We start from the raw sequence: 17,011 nt of genomic DNA on the forward strand, positions 1-17,011 counted from the left end.
TTATGAGCATAGGTTTTGTATAAATACTCAACCTATTGATGAATAATAATCAAGCAATACAAAAGCCATTCTATTCTATTTTCTCTCTAATTTATCAAAGTTATTTAAAAAAATGAAGATTAGAAGAGGAAGTTATTTAATTAGAGGTCAACCAAAAAAACATGAAAAAAAAACCTTAAATGCATGATATTTGAGAATTGGCGTTTTGAAGGATTGTGGTTACACTACAATAAAAAGGGTAATTAGCGACGGCCAAAGTAGTCGCAAATCCGTCGCAAAAATGGATTTGCGACGGATTTGCGACTACTTTGGTTCGTTGCCAAAGACCTCGTCGCAAAAATTTGCGACTAATTTTTGCACAGTCGCAAATTTAGCGACGGATTTGCAACGCCTTTGCAACTACCATTTAGCGACTAACTTTCAAATTTTAGCAACTAAATTATTGTCCGTCGTAAAATATTTGCGACGAATTAGCAACTACTTAGACCAATGTTGTAAGACTACTTTTGCGACGGATTAGCGACTACAAGACCAAACTTTTGCGATTACGGAGACTAGTTTAATTGCGTTGGTTTTGCGACTACTGAGACTAATGTTTTTTGCGACTACAAACTAATTATTTGTGACAGATTTGCGACTACTGAGACTAATGATTTTGCAACTAACCAATCAGTCTCTAAACCAAATTTGCAGTCGCTAAATATTTGCGACTGACGATCAATATTTGAGACCATAATTTAGCGACAACCAATATCAATCACAAAAAAAAAGGTACCCACGCATAAATTCTAATAACCAAAATGTTAATTTTATTCAAATAAATATCCAAAATATCAATCAATTTTGTATCAATGTATTAAAAAACAATATTTAACTCATAAGACTAATTGTTCCAAAAGTCACCTCCCATATAAAAAAAAGCTACTTCAAACAAGAATTAATGACAATGTAAAAGACCAGTTGTTCATAAAATTACCACCAAGAAAATAAAAATCACTTAGTTGTATCACGAGAGCGGGTGACTGCAGGCGTAGGAGGCTTATAAGGACGGTAAACTTGTTTTACAAGTGATGCCATTTCCTGCAATGTTTTTTGCATAGCTAATTTTTCCTTCTTCCATGTAGCTTTTTCGATCTCATGATTTTCGACGAATTCCTTAGCACATTTTAAGCTCTCTGCCGCTATTTTTTGGCTTCCTTCTACCTTGTTATGGTTTTCTTCCGCCATCTTCTTTAGTTCGTCAACTTGAGAACTTAATTGAGAAATCATGGAAGGAGTGGAAGATGATGCAGTAGATTGAGAAGTAGGATCACTCTTGTAATACATTTGTGAAGCACTCCCTAAACCGTAGACTTTTCCTTTCTTTTGCCCACCTACAACCTCCAAATAGACTTTGTCGGGGTTTATCTCAATTCCTTTGTTCTTATATTCCTCAAGTTTTTCCATATATTCTCCCTGCATTAAGATATGTATTAGTAACTATGATCTCAAATGTTAAAACTTAGAAAGACTAAAAACATCAAAAAAAAAAAAAAAGAAGTTAAAATAAAAAATGCAACACTTATGGCAAAATAATTTATGTAAGCAATTATTAGTAAAAATTTCGGCAGAGTCTCCTTTGTAAATTGAAGAATCCCCTTCTATAGGGTATGGCTTCAAAATAAACCTGTCTCAATTCACATTGTGCCATACCGCATTAATCATATGATTAATGCCGGCAAATCATTCTCATCCTCCAACTCAATCACACAAACAAATAAAAAATCTATAGTATCTCCAAACATTAACTACCATATATTTTTTTTTTTGTAATCTTAGCAAAATATAGAAGTATACTCATACCATGACTTTTTGAGACTTGTCACCCATCAATTCAACTTCATCATTGCCCACACAAACAGAATGAGTGCTCTCATAAACTTCAGCAGCAGTTGGTAAAATTCCATCCTTTTTCTTTGCCTTGTATTAGAAGAAGTTAGCACTAAAAAAAATACAACAAAATTTTCTACTTGCTTCAATCTTATATAAAATCATAAGTTTGCTGCTAAAATCATACACTTACCATTTTTTTAACCACTTGAGGAGTAGATATGCTACCTTGGCGATGGCCAGGGTCAAACTTCTCTAATGTTTGGCCAGATAACCGATTATCTCTTGCTTGGTTAGAACGTTTCAGAAAATCAGGATGCTTACGCTTATTTATGAATTCAGCTCGAACAGTGTCAGTCATGAAACTAACTTCCTTATGGAGAGGCATTTTGTAAACTTGGTTCAATGTGCCCCCAAGTCGGTCCCCAGCTTTTTTGTCAAATTCTCTCCTAGCCTTAGCATCGAACTCAGTTCTCCAAGTTTTATGCAATTTCCACTACTACAAAAATGGCCAAAGAGACCATATCAAAATGGACAAAAAGATTACCTTAGGCGTGGTCTCTAGCTCACAAGTCTCTTTGGCCAAAGAGACCACAATACTAAAAGTGGTCTAACTTTACAATACCTTAGACCACCTAGCTAAATTGATGGTCTCTTTTTTTAGTTTAATAAAAATTAATATAGAGGGATAAGAGACCAAATGTTTTAAATAGGTGGTCTCTGGATTTAAATACTGAGACCACCTATTTTAAATGAGTGGTCTTTCTTTTTTAAATAATGAGACCATTTATTTAACATAGGTGGTCTCTCTGAGGTCGCTTTTTTTTAAAAAAAAAAACATAAATAATTATATTCGTCTAATATCCAAGCCCTTTTGCAATTCATATTCCTGCAATAAATTTTGGCGCCAATATATGTATGTTGTTGTACCTGCTCCCTATACATATATATATATACATAAATTTTCCATATAATATACATAAATATAAAAGCTTTAATACAAAAACTAATTCTCTCCAACAGATTTTAACCCAAAATTTACATTAATTCTAATATTCAAAAACAAAACTCAAAAGTAGCTTTTCCTATATAAAAAAAAAGTTCAAAAGTGGAGCTAAATTCACAAGTATAATGATTAACACTAAGCGGAAGCAGCCCTTACAGTCTTGATTTTCATGGAGTAGCATAATGTGAATTATATGCTATTACCTTTAAGTTATCACAGGTTGGTATATCTTTGTATTGTTCATAAATTGAAAACAGTTCCAACAATTCATGTCAAAACAATATGCATGCTACAAACACATCAAGTTTATATTACAAAATATATACAAGTTCTCAAACAGTCAAGCATGAAGCTTTTCATATTCCTCTGTTGTAAACAATCCACTTAGCATATAATATATTATTAAAGCAATATTCACCTTAATTAAATCTATAATTCCATTCAAAAGAATCTATAGAGCAAAATGAATTACCTGGATCGTCACAAGGACTCTTGTTGATGGTATCATCATGATACATGGTGTAGCAAATTTAGCTATAGTTTCCTGATAATACATAGAAAATAACCAAAATTACAATGTACTCAAGATAAATTGAAAAAAGATGACAATTAAGAAGAAATTTCATAGTTGAACCCTAACATTAAAGGGCTGTGTAATACAGTTTTTTTCAAGAAAATCTATCATGAGTAAAAAGCAATAACACTGCAAGTTCGTGATCGAATACGTTCCAATAATATGTCACTGAGTTATTATCGGCAAAGCCAGATAAGTGCAGGGTACACTGATATAAACATGTACATATATTCTCTTCTCTATTCCATCATTCGTGATCGAATTTATACAAACTGATGTGTGTAGGGAATCTATAACTACTTTTGTGAGAAAGAACTATGCCAAAGGAGGTTGCCGAAACTCGGAAGCATATCATTAACTAGCAGAAATTAACTCTTCAAGAAGCTTTGGGAGTCCACTACTTGCAGGACTTCAGAAGTTCAAAGAATAATAGAAAGAGGTTCAAACATGTCAGTAATAGGGTTAAAAAGAACAATGTGAAACGAGAAGCCACTAAATCATAAAAATTTGAAACAAAACTATATCAAATATACAGTAGTAATCAGGATTGCCAAACAAAAACGTAAATTGAGTAGCACTTGTAGATTATTCATCATGCTGAGAGATAAGACATGCTTAGAAATCATCAACACCAAGTGTAAGACCTGCATCTTATTCAATGTTAGATGAAAACAAGGTGTCCCTACTCACTGCAAGAGAGTAGGATATGTAAGAGGCAAGCTGCTAGCCAGCCATCATTGTTAAAGGTGAGGTTATTTAACTGGACAATCAGAAGGCATAGCCCATATATACATACAACTCCTCTCCAAGGCTACGTCAAAGTGAGTTCAATGAGGCATTGTTCAGACTCCAAATTCAAAGTGACAAGACTGCTAATTGCCAAGTTATTTATCAATTATGCATTTCTTATGTTCTAATTCCTAAGTGAATATTTATTGATTAATTTCTCTAGCCGTCTACCATCGTGTTGCTGAAGGATAAAGGCATTCAAGCCACAACCGAGAACTAAAGCAATACACTTATAAGATTACTCTGGATCGGTTTTAAGTAGAGTATCACTAAGGCCTTGTATTGTTATAAACTCATTGTAATCTTGCAAATGTTTTTCCCCTTGTTATCACTCGGATACTTGATAAATTCCCGCTTATTACATAATGTGCATTGAGACTTATTCCAGTAGTTTATTATATTGCAATTTGCAATAGAAACCAAATTAAAATAAAAAATTGAACAAAAAAAACTCAATAAACCCTAAAATTCGCAATTCCTAATTCAACTAACTTATTACGTATTATTTTCAAGAATAGCCCCTAATAACCCATAAACATAATTGAGAAATACTAATTCCTAATTCTAGTTACTTAATTCGACCAAACTTTCAAGAATAATTCTCGAATCTGTGAAATTATCAGATTAAAACCAATTTTCAATTCAATCAATTATCAGATTAATATCAATTCGCAATTGAAAAAAATTAAAATAAAAAATTGGACAAAAAAACCAAAGATAAACCTTAAATTCGCAATTGACATAATGCAGTAAGAGAAAGATTGAATGGAAGGTAGGAAGAAGAAGAACGCGTACTAACCTAGGTGAAGTGGTGGTGGTGCAACAGCAGTAGAGGAAGATGACGGTGATGGCTGGCTTGCTTTGAGGTTCTAAACTTTTTTTTTTTTTTTGTTGAGGAAGAGTATGATATTCTTATTTTTTACGGTGAATACTGATGTTCTTGTTATTTTGGCGGCAATAACTTGTTTTTTTTTTTTTTTTTTTTTTGAGGAATAAGGGTTTTTTTTATTATACTAAGGGTTTTTTTAATCATACTAAGGGTTTTTTTATTATTTCTTTTTAATAAATATTAAAAATAATAGTAGCGACTATCGTGTTAGTCGCAAATTATTATAAGAGCGTCGCAGATTAGCAACCTCATAGCAACTATTATAAATTCGGTTGCAAATTTTGCGACTACTCGTTTTTTTCTGTCGCAAAAATATTTTTTGCAACTGATTATTATTGTAGTTGCAAAAATCAGTTGCTAATTAACGACCGCATAGCAACTACTGCAAATTCGGTTGCAAAATTTGCGACTACTCGTCTTATTCAGTCGCTAAAATTATTTTTGCAATTAATTATTATGGTAGTCGCAAAAATCAGTTGCTAATTCACCTTTTTCTTGTAGTGTTAAATACTTAAATCACTCTGCAATTATATAAAAGATTAAATTTGGAAATGTATTATCATTATTAACAACATGTTATTTTCCCCCGCAAAATCTGCAAATTCAGTAACTTTATTATTGCATTATTACCTATTAAACAATTGTTAAAGCTTTTTACTTTTTTTTAGGCTATCATTATCTAAATTAAACAAGATGAACTTATAAAATTGATAAAAGTATAATAAATATTACTTGTAATATTGTGCTGTATTTCAATTATTAATCCTCTAAATAGTATACAAATTAAAGAGGGAAATATATTTTTTTTTTTGAAATAAAAGAGTGAAAATAATAGTTCGTGATTGTACTTAACTTTTTTTATTGTTAGATAAGTATGTAAAAGATCTTGCTGAATCGGGACCTCTCATTAGTTAGCTTGGCTTGAATTTGCTTACTCAAATTTTATGAGGGAGTAACATGTATAGCGTACTTGAGTACTTATACTTATTTATAATACTCGTACATATTAGGACAAAGTACATATTGAATAAGACGAACCTTTATTAATGTATTGTAAGACGGTTAAAGTTACCCTAATAACAGTATTTAAATAAATTTATTGTAAACCATAAAATTAGAAAAAAAAATTCTCAACAAAAATGAGTTAAAATTACCTTTAAAATTTGTCAAGATTACCTTTAGATTGACCATTTTTCAAACACCTTATACCAGACTTTTTACTGGAAAAAAATCAAACACTTAATCCGAGATCTAATCATACAATCGTACTTGACTATTTATTTAATTATTTCCTGCGCCTATCCACTAACCATTGTTAGACTTTGACCTTTTCTTTGAGAAATGGTAGCATCTATACATAGCTAACCATTAACCACACAGATTGATCTTTTTGGAGAAATCTCCGATAGGTCCAAATCGCCACAAATTTTAAGCTGGTCCCGTGTTATAAAAATGTACATTTATTAGAAATAAAATGAATATTTACTAGAAAAAAATGAACATTTAGTATTTAAACATTGCAATATATAAAAATGAACATTTTTAATATAAGAAATATAATAAATAGATTATGAAACAGAAAAAAAAAACAAAAAAAAAAAAACTATACATCTAATGTTTTATAAGTATTAACTGAACATTTCAATTGTAAATAAAAATGAACATATCATTTTGTTGCTTATTCATCAACATATTTTTTAAGCTTCAAGTGAAATACCTTGATTTGTTCAATTATCTTGATTGAATTTCTTACAATTTGCTGAACTATATGATTTAATATCAATTAAATAAATCAACCATATGGTTTTTTTAATAATGAACAAAACTAATGTCTAACATTAATAATGCTAATGTTAATTGAACATCCTATACTATACAAACGAACAATTTATACAACTGAACAAACACAAAAATTTGTATTGATTAAAAAAAAATGAACATTTATTTTATAAGAATGAACAACATACGACATGAAAATGAACATTTATTTTATAAAAATGAACATCATACTACATGAAAATGAACATTTAATTATTGAGAAATACAAAATTATTGTAAAATATGACCATTTAGAAAATATTCATTTTTGATATGTTAAATGTTCATTTCTGAAGAGGGATCAACCAACTCTGGCCGATCTTGAGACCAGCTAACAACAACTGTCCAAACCGCATCTAATAAGAACAGGGCAATATCATTTTCATACTCAGTAATCAGCATGCCTCTATGGCTCTATATAGACCTTTTTGCTTGCAACTACCATCAACCCCTTTTCTTAATAAAATTGATAACTTTTATAACTCCCGACTTCCACCAACTCAAATAATTTCTTTCTTTCTTTTTTACAAGTTTGATATTTTTATTTTCATAATGAACCTCCATTCATTTTCAATTGGAGGGTACCCAATAGGCCAATATGGGTTGTAGAGTATATTTTTCTAAGTTTTCATCCTGTAAAAATTTAAAGTTATATACAGATACGAAGTATATATATATATATATATATATATATATATATATATATATATATATATATATATATATATATATATATATATATATATATATATATTATTAGGTATCAAGATATAGGCAACTCTACATCTATAATTAATTCGTCAAATTTTGTTCTATTTATAATTTACAATAGATCGAAAGACTTGTCCACGGAAATTAAACTAACCATAGTTGATAAAAACCTAGTTAGAAATCTTAAACTATGCAAAATTGCAAATAATATCAGTCAAAAATAACAAATTGGGTGTATTTTATAGTTTAAAACTCTATAATTTATAATGTATTGTTTTTAATATGCCCCATATTCTGTTAATTTGTGAATAATTATTTAACACACATTTAAATTGAACTACTTCATTTTTGGGTTTAGGCATGGAGATTAGACATGTTCTTTGATTTAAAATAAGTTCTTTGTCTTTTTTGTAGGTACCTTTTCTTTTATTTAATCCATATGCTCATTAAGTAGCTAGGGTTCGTGCTCATTTGTTTTAAGCCTAATGTTCTTTGAAATTATTCTTTATGTTCACTAGGTGCACAATGAGCATTGTGCACCCCGATGCATAGATCAATACTCGTAATTGCATAATGAAAAGGTAGAAAATGAAGAACAAAAAACCGATTTTAACTTGTTATTTAATTAAATCTCTAACTTTTAAGTTAACCATCAATCTACTAATTTTTATTACGTACTCCTCCGTGTTTTAATAACTGTTACACTTTGACCGACAAATAGTTTTAGGCAATTTTATTGACATAAATAAAATAATAGGTAAATGAGGTAGTTGGAGTATTAAAAAATTGTAATTCTCCCATTTTATATTTTTTTGCAACTTTTGCCAAAAATGGATTTGCAACTAATGTTTTCTTTCCTTTTTAGCTTGTCAATTCTCTTTAGGATTTTTTGTAAATTACCATCCCAAAATGTACCATGTATTGAAATAACCACCAAATTTTTTTGAAATTAAAAATAATCACCCATATTTTACAAAACATGTAGGTTTTACCACCCGACTTATATACTCCGACCAGTTTCCGAGCACGGGCTCCACATAATGGTTGTTTTATGATTTTTATAAAAGTTGTTTCTCGATTTATTTCCTCCCTTGTTTCACAAACTACTCCCAAACTTAAAATTCTTCATTTTTTTCCAAAAACTCTACCAATTTTTACTCCAAGTTTTGCAAATTGACAAGCGAATCTTTTGAAGAACGCACTTAAATTTTTTTACACTGATTTATTCATCAAGGTAATTGAAGAACACACTTCATTTTTATTTTTTTAGTTATTTTGCAATGTTTAATGAAGTAGAATTCAAGTTATACGATATTTGTTGTTTGGAATGTGTTTTATTAGGAATTTAATGATGTAATTGTTGTTTGATTCATTCAATTTGACTTGAATTGAGATTAGGGTTCTTCATAATGAAATTGTAGGACACATGCTCGGAAAACTGGCCGGAGTATAGGAAGGGGTGGTAAAACCTACAGTTTTGTAAAATATGGTTGGTTATTTTTAATTTCAACAAAAATGGGTGGTTATTTCAACACATGTTACATTTTAGGGTGGTAATTTACAAAAAATCCTTTTCTTTATCTCTCTCTTCATCACATGCTCTCTTCATCACATGCATTTCTATTTTTCTCTTATACTCACAAGCAAATTTTGCCTAGAAGTCCATGCGTCCTTTAAAGTTGTAAAAAATGAGAAACATAGATAGTAAAAGAAAAATAATGGGGTTAATAGTTTTTTGAAAAATAATAAATGTAAAAAAAAAAAGATATAATAAAAATAAATAATAATAGGCTTGAGTTGGACCGGAGAAAAATATTATATTTAAATGTACGTCTAACATTATTAACACACAGCCGCAGGGTAATACTTGTTAAAGCACCAAGAGGGTAACATATTCAACTCAACCACCTAATTTTCTTGACAAGTCAGAGTATTGCATTAATACGAAAAATAAAATAACATAAAGAGAAAAGGGACCAGGGGTACTAGGTACTTGCAATTTATATTGCGATAGCGAGTAGTATAAATATTTATCGTACTTATAGTCTTATGTATTGCGAGCATCCACAAAACATTATTGGATCTTTCTTTTGAATAAAATGGCAGCATCTGAATTAACCACAAATTATCAAGATAACCTTGTGTTAGTCTCATTCTTAATAGGATTCCTAGTTTTCTTCACCCAAATCTTCAAATTTTTCAAATGGGTTTGGTCCATGTTCTTAAGACCCCCCAAAAAATTAACCAACTATGGTTCATGGGCTCTAATCACTGGCTCAACTGATGGAATTGGTAAATCTCTCTCCTTTGACCTAGCCTCCAAAGGCCTTGACTTGATCTTAATTGGTAGAAACCCCCAGAAACTCCAAACTACATCTAATGAGATTTGGGCAAAGTTTAAAACCAAGATTAAGATTATACTCATTGACTTTGAGAAGACTAGTGGAGAAGAGATTAAGAAGAAGATTAAGGAAGAAATTGAAGGATTAGAAGTTGGGATTTTGGTTAATAATGTTGGATCATCTACTAATGGTGCAAGATTTTATCATGAGATTGGTTTGGAAGGAATGGGTAGTTTGGTAAATGTGAATATTGGGAGTGTAAATTGGGTTACTAGTGCTGTTCTTCCTGGTATGTTACAAAGAAGAAAAGGTGCTATTGTTAATATTGGAAGTGGCTCTTCTCTTGTTGTCCCTTCTTACCCTCTTTTTTCCATCTATGCTTCTACTAAAGCGTAAGTTTTACTCGTTCTGTTTCGTATTAGTTGCTCCATTTGCTTATTTTTTTTCCGACTATGGATGAACATTTTTGCTTCATGATTATATATATATATATATATATATATATATATATATATATATATATATATATATATATATACTACCTCCGGTACAAATTACTCGCAACTTTGGAATATTTTATAGTATCTTTGGAATATTTTATAGTATCTCACAAATAATACCCCAAAGTTACGAGTAATTTGGAACGGAGGTAGTATATTTTTTTCTTCTAGGGGTGTTGAAAATAATTGGATAATAGTTAATGTTCTGTTTTATGCACTTATATTTCTTTCTTAGTTTAAATTTATTTTTAGATTAATAGATTTAGATGATTTGGGCCAGATTTAATAGTCATGTTGGTAGTGAAATACGTTAATATGAAATCAGTAATGTGACAATTAAATCTAGATGTATATATTTGGATTCGCCGTTGAAGTGGTGACACTTAATCAGTTTTACTTGATTAATTGAAGCTTTTTGGATGGCAAAGTTCAAGTCTTGGATGATTAATGTTTAGTTTGTATTCAATTAGCGTATAAATCCTCAAAAACTTTGTTCAATAGATTTGGACCCTAGAAAAAAAATAATAATAAATAATTGTGGTTGTGGTTGTTTAGGTACATTTGAACCTGAATTATATGGAAGTAGCAAAAATTTAGTTGCAACTCAGTTATTACAAACACCAACCTTTGGTGATTGTAAATGCACAAAAGTTGGGGAGGAATATTGTGCTACTAAAAAAAATAGCGAAATTCTAAAATGGTTGTTTGTTGATCTATGCATAAAAAATAAGGAATACTCCTGTCTAAATTTAGTTTTCACATGTGGTTAAAATCATGTAGTCGATGTGATAATTTATTCTGACATAATCAAACGCTCTAAATAACACAGATATGTTGCTATGTTCTCGAGAAGCTTGAGTTTGGAATACAAGCAGTTAGGAATTGATGTTCAGTGTCAGGTAACGCCGTAAATTAACTTTGTTGTACAATGTGGATGAGTTCTGTTTTATTGCAATTTTTTGAAGGGCTTTTTTGGGGACTATTGTTTTTCAGATACCATTACTTGTAGCAACAAAGTTGGCATCCATAAAGAGATCGTCCTTTTTTGTCCCTTCACCGGAGCAGTACAGCAAAGCGAGTGTAAGATGGATAGGGTATGACTCCCTTTGTGTTCCTTACTGGACTCATGCTTTGCAGTGGTATTTGTTCAACGCGATGCCTGACTCCTTGGTGAATTGGTTGCTTCTTCGATATTTTCTTAACTTGCGTAAGAAAATTCTTCGAAAGGAGAACAAGCTAGCCTAGTTTCCATGTACCATAATCAGCCTTTGCCTAAGAAATCAAGATTGAGATCGTACTAAGCTCATTAATGTCACGATTATCCTTGGCAGTGCATTTACGTTTGTGTTATGTTGGACCGTTGATTGTTGTACGTTTTACTAGTCTTATATGGAGATTATTAAGCGTTTAGTATAAGGATATCGGTATTTGTAAGCTATTTTCTGAGAACATCTCCAAAATAGCATGATTCTAGATTTCTAGTCCAAGGAAAAAATGTAAATGAATGATGACAATGATCCCATATGAAACACTTTTGACCTCAAAAGTTAATCATGTTGTGCTCTACCTTTGTAATTATGCTCATTTAACATTTTGGATGTTAGAATAAATGAATAATGTTGCATCAACAGAAAAAATGTTTGATAAGTGGGCCGAGTGGCTATTAGTCATGGTGTATCTCATGGATCATCATAATTTTACTTGGACCAAGTTTCCAATTGGGCCTTTACAGATTCATTTCCTTGAAGGGTGCCAAGTAGCCCAAGTTGCTACTTCAACACCAACTTGCAGACTTGCTGGTTCTGTATTTTTAGGGGTTGGGTTACACCCCTGCTAAAATAAACTTGACCTGACTCAACATGTGAATGTAGGTGATTTGTAATTAACTAATTGTCAATAGTCTCGAAAAGTTAAAAATAATATAATCCAAATTCATTTCAATATCGATCCTAACCCCGAGTGATTCAACCCAAATCGAAGTTGAACAATCTATTTTGCTACCTATACTTGTCATTTAGTTAGCTTGAAAAAATTATATTGATTTTTTTTATAGAAGGTTGTTTATGTTCGGGTTGGCAAGATCGAACACCTTTTAACACGAAACAAGTATGGGTAAACCAATCCACGCACCACCCCAAAATAGGAACCAATAACTAATTTAGAATTATGAATTTGAAATTTCGATTCATAGTGATTTGGCCTATCATGTTATACAATACATACAAGTTAGGGAGTTTGCATAAATAAATATGCCAACGTTAGAATTAGTGAGCATAGTCGGCAAGAGAATAAGGATTGAACAGGATCAATAGAGACCTCTCTACTTGTATATGTGCCTATAAACTTTTGTTTTGAAATCATGTGATGTTAATATTAAAAAGAGCTAATTTAAATTGATAATCTAATACGGAGTATGTGTCATTGGCTCATTGCCAAATTGCCATGCCTACCTCAAGGACCTCAACCCATCACTTCATATTTACATTTGTGAACATTCATATCTCATTAATTTAGCTCATCAACTTCCAACGACCACATTGAAACAAAGTACAGCACAACTCTACTCTACCAATTTGATTAATTGCTGCTCATCCTCCATATTTTACTACTCGTAGCAGCTAACAAACTCCACCCACTTTCTCTCTCCTCCTTATATAAATCTCTCAATGACCCCTTTCTTCTTCAGATCCTCATTTCAGATCTCACAATTTATTTACAGAGCTCCATTAATGGCGGTCTGTTTAATACACCAACTCAAATCCCAACCTTCTTGGGTGATCTTCCTCTTTGCCATTGGATCCTTCACTCTTCTAAGAACCCTTTTAGGAGTTCTAAAATGGGTTTATATCAATTTTCTTAGACCCCCAAAAAATTTGAAGAAATATGGTTCTTGGGCAGTTGTTACTGGACCCACTGATGGAATTGGCAAGGGTTTCGCCTTCCAATTAGCTCGAAAAGGTGTTAATCTAATCTTGGTGGGTCGAAATCCTGATAAACTCAAAGATGTTACTGATTCAATCAAAAGTAAAAATTCAAATACCCAGATTAAAACTGTGGTGGTTGATTTTTCTGGGGATTTAGATGAAGGTGTTAAGAGGGTTAAAGAAGCAATTGAGGGTTTAGATGTTGGGATTTTGATCAATAATGTTGGGGTTTCTTACCCTTATGCTAGGTATTTTCATGAAGTTGATGAACAATTATTGAATAATTTGATTAAGGTTAATGTTGAAGGAACTAGTAAGATTACACATGCTGTATTGCCTACTATGGTTAAGAAGAGGAAAGGTGCTATTGTTAACATTGGTTCTGGTGCTGCTATTGTTATTCCATCTGATCCTCTTTACTCTGTCTATGCTGCTACTAAAGCGTAAGCTGTGCTCTTGTTTCGTGCTAATAATACTGGGTTTGATCGTCTGATACAAGAATTTGCGATTCGATTCGATTTGATGCTGATGTATATGTTCTTTTTTGTGATTTGTTTTCAGGTATATTGATCAGTTTTCTAGGTGCTTGTATGTTGAGTACAAGAATATGGGGATTGATGTGCAGTGTCAGGTACTGTTTCATTCATATTTGATCAAATTTTATGTTGTTTAGAGCTAGGTACTGTTTCTATGCATTCTTAATCATCATTTTTGAAGTCAAAGTCTAATGTAGCTATGATTTATATACTATTGTATTCTATGCAATTTATCAGAAATTAGAAACATGAGATTGGTTTTTTTTGCTGTCCTGGTGCTTCGTTTTACTGATCATATGATTTTAGTTAAGTAATTACCAATGCCGTCAACGTGTGCACGTTGTTGTGATCACTATGGATCAATGATTGTTATTTTTTGGTGTATATTGTACAACATGTTAGGTAGTGACTTATGCTTAGTCAGTTGAATGGATTATGGACAGTAAAGCCAAATTTCTAACCACCCTGGAACTAATATTGGTATTATAATGTGATATGTTTGCACAAGTAATACATGTGAGACATTAACTTGCATTGTTGCTTTGCCCTTCCATATATCATGGAGAACATTTCAAAACGTGTCGCCTTTTCCTTAGCTGGATTAGTGCAACCTTCGGAATATTATTGACCTACTTTTCTTTTCTTGTAAGATTTTCCCTTGTTTTGCTAATTGGCTCTCCTTTATACTTCTTATTTTATCCTGGACTTGCTATTGAGAAGAGATCATATTGGAAGACACTTATTTGCTCTCTCCCACTCCTTGTCTTGGTTGAAAATGTGAAAAAGTGTAATTCATGTAATTTCCTATGAGAAAATACAGAGCTTATTTATTTTTCAGGAGTTTTGGATGTCGAATGTCAAGTCTTGGAAATTGGAATAAAGCTTTTGAAACTGTCATCTTTTTATGTTAGTGCCTCTCTGTAGCTTCTAGAACTTGCTTCCTGAAAATCTGTTGGGGGGGGGGGGGTACCTTAATAAATAAACTGAATCAAAAAATTCTGGTAATTCCTGCAACTCAAGTGCTCCCTGGTCCAGGTCCTCCAGTTCCGCACCACACAACACACACCATTTAATTTCACTATTTTGAAGCCTTTTTTGATGCTCAACCTACCCCATAAACACCGCCGGAAGATGAAACTTGTGTTGCATAGCAACAATAAATTCTTCTGTAACTTCAGTACATCATCTTTCCTTCACTCTATAAGCTGTTCTTATTTTTCAGTCTTTTATCTTTGAATATACAACCCATCTTTGTTTTCATCCGTATAATTTTTCTAGATTTCCTAGCATATCAAGTTTATCATCTTGTTCTGTGTTTGTTGTTTTTAGTTTCTCCTTGTTAGAGGGTGTGGTTAAGCTATGGTGTCTTTCCTCTGTTGTTGTGATCTTTGATGATGATCACACCTTATAAAGATGTAAAAAAGTTATACTTCTAGTAAAAGTATTTCCATTGCTAGCAAAGAGTAGCATAGGTTTTTTCTTTTAATTTGGTGTGGTACAAATAAATTCTAGCAGAAATGACATGCAATTTGGATACTTCTGCTAAAAGCACATTGACTTGTAATTTTGTAAATGCTTAAAGTAACATACTAATTTACCTTATTTACACTCAGTGGACCTTGGCTTCATAAAGGTATCTTCTCCTGTACTATAGAAATTGGTCCATCACCAATGTTCACTAAGCTTTTGAAACGAACTCCTGAGTCCTGACACAATTTACCAACCTGCATGGGAAGCTGAGGGCTTGAAATTTGTTTATAGAACACTTATCTGTCATATATAATAGGCTTTAACTTTCAAGTACCAACGTGAATTTTCACAGTGACTTGTATCACAGTGAAATTGGTACAGTATGCAGGCCATTGAGGCTGATGCTTCTATCTAAATTGCTTCATGTTTACATGTTATGGAGATAAAAAAATTGATTCAATTGTCCTAAGTTGCCTCAGTGGCTTATGTTGTTCTGTTCTTGGATGTTTACATTGTGTGTATGTTACAAGCCTCATGGGTGCATTATCAAGGGTTTTTTTTATCCTCGTTTACTTAATATATTGCAAATGGCTCATGGATGCAGGTTCCACTCTATGTAGCAACAAAGATGGCTTCTATCAAGAGATCTTCCTTCTTTGTCCCATCAACAGATGGTTATGCAAAGGCTGGTATCCGCCACATAGGCTATGAGCCTCGGTGCACCCCTTACTGGCCACACTCTTTTCTCTGGGGCATAGCATCCTGTGTGCCCGAGAGCCTCATCGATGCTTGGCGTCTAAGGTTCTGTCTCGGAATCCGCAAGAGAGGTCAACTCAAGGATTCAAGGAAGAAAGAGTAAAAAAGGAACATGTTATCTCTATCCGGACCAAAAGAGGTTGTCTAGGTTCTTTAGGATGTGTATCAATGATAAGCGATGTGCCTTAAATTATCCCCATGCGAATTTTTCTGCTTGATCTTTTGTTTATTCCTCGATCATTAGGGGGCTATATTGCATTTCTGTACCAATTTGTTGTCTTTTCAATGGAAAGTCTAAATTATTTACGGAGTAATTTCGTTAACAAGTGGTAATTGCTAATTGTAAATTACATGACCTCGTGGACACAAGGCCACACAACCCTTGTATCCAAATCTAAATTGATAATTGTCCTAATTCATAAAGGCATAGATATTGTCCGTTCTGGACCTAGCCAACACGGATTTTTCTTAGGCACTTTCTCAAAATATTTCATACTAATTGGAGTATACTCTCACTTATAAAGAAGTCACGTTTTCCTTATTCTTTCCAAGTGGGACTTTGGTTGCCTATCCCTACATCTATATCCTGCATAAAGATTTTTGATGTCTCGTTCAATTGCACGTTTGACACCATGATGAAGAGTCAAAGGAAACCCTTTACACCTTTATACGTTTGACACCATGATGAAGAGTCAAAGGAAACCCTTTACACCTTTATTTTATCTAAGTACTCATAATCCATAACCCTTTACGCCTTTATTTTTCCTAATATTACTCGTAATCCATAATCCGTAAACTAAAGAAGTAGAGAGTAATCAGTGTATATG

General features: G+C 32.2%; 3 protein-coding genes across 4 annotated transcripts; 2 read left to right on the top strand and 1 right to left on the bottom strand.

Annotated features, from left to right (window-relative positions):
• Positions 1–813: 813 nt before the first annotated feature.
• LOC110712437 lies at positions 814–5,223 on the bottom strand. 2 transcript variants are annotated; one of them, XM_021890903.1, is made up of 5 exons: positions 5,038–5,223; positions 3,348–3,419; positions 2,063–2,368; positions 1,843–1,959; positions 814–1,455 (listed from the first exon to the last, which is right to left on the bottom strand). In XM_021890903.1, exons 3-5 carry the CDS (start codon positions 2,255–2,257, stop codon positions 994–996), a joined length of 774 nt encoding a protein of 257 aa, XP_021746595.1. In that variant the 5' UTR covers positions 2,258–2,368; positions 3,348–3,419; positions 5,038–5,223; the 3' UTR covers positions 814–993. The 2 variants fall into 2 exon arrangements, with proteins under 2 accessions (XP_021746595.1, XP_021746594.1); XM_021890902.1 differs by having other exon boundaries at positions 2,063–2,806.
• A 4,434-nt stretch (positions 5,224–9,657) lies between these two features.
• LOC110712528 (very-long-chain 3-oxoacyl-CoA reductase 1-like) lies at positions 9,658–12,064 on the top strand. Its single transcript, XM_021890994.1, has 3 exons — positions 9,658–10,390; positions 11,328–11,397; positions 11,492–12,064. Exons 1-3 carry the CDS (start codon positions 9,756–9,758, stop codon positions 11,741–11,743), a joined length of 957 nt encoding a protein of 318 aa, XP_021746686.1. The 5' UTR covers positions 9,658–9,755; the 3' UTR covers positions 11,744–12,064.
• Positions 12,065–13,000: 936 nt separating this feature from the next.
• LOC110712567 (very-long-chain 3-oxoacyl-CoA reductase 1-like) lies at positions 13,001–16,510 on the top strand. Its single transcript, XM_021891034.1, has 3 exons — positions 13,001–13,865; positions 13,984–14,053; positions 16,033–16,510. Exons 1-3 carry the CDS (start codon positions 13,165–13,167, stop codon positions 16,285–16,287), a joined length of 1,026 nt encoding a protein of 341 aa, XP_021746726.1. The 5' UTR covers positions 13,001–13,164; the 3' UTR covers positions 16,288–16,510.
• Positions 16,511–17,011: the final 501 nt, after the last annotated feature.

Source organism: Chenopodium quinoa, unplaced genomic scaffold (assembly GCF_001683475.1).
Source record: "Chenopodium quinoa cultivar QQ74 unplaced genomic scaffold, ASM168347v1, whole genome shotgun sequence".
In the NCBI taxonomy this organism is placed as follows: Eukaryota; Viridiplantae; Streptophyta; class Magnoliopsida; order Caryophyllales; family Amaranthaceae; genus Chenopodium; species Chenopodium quinoa.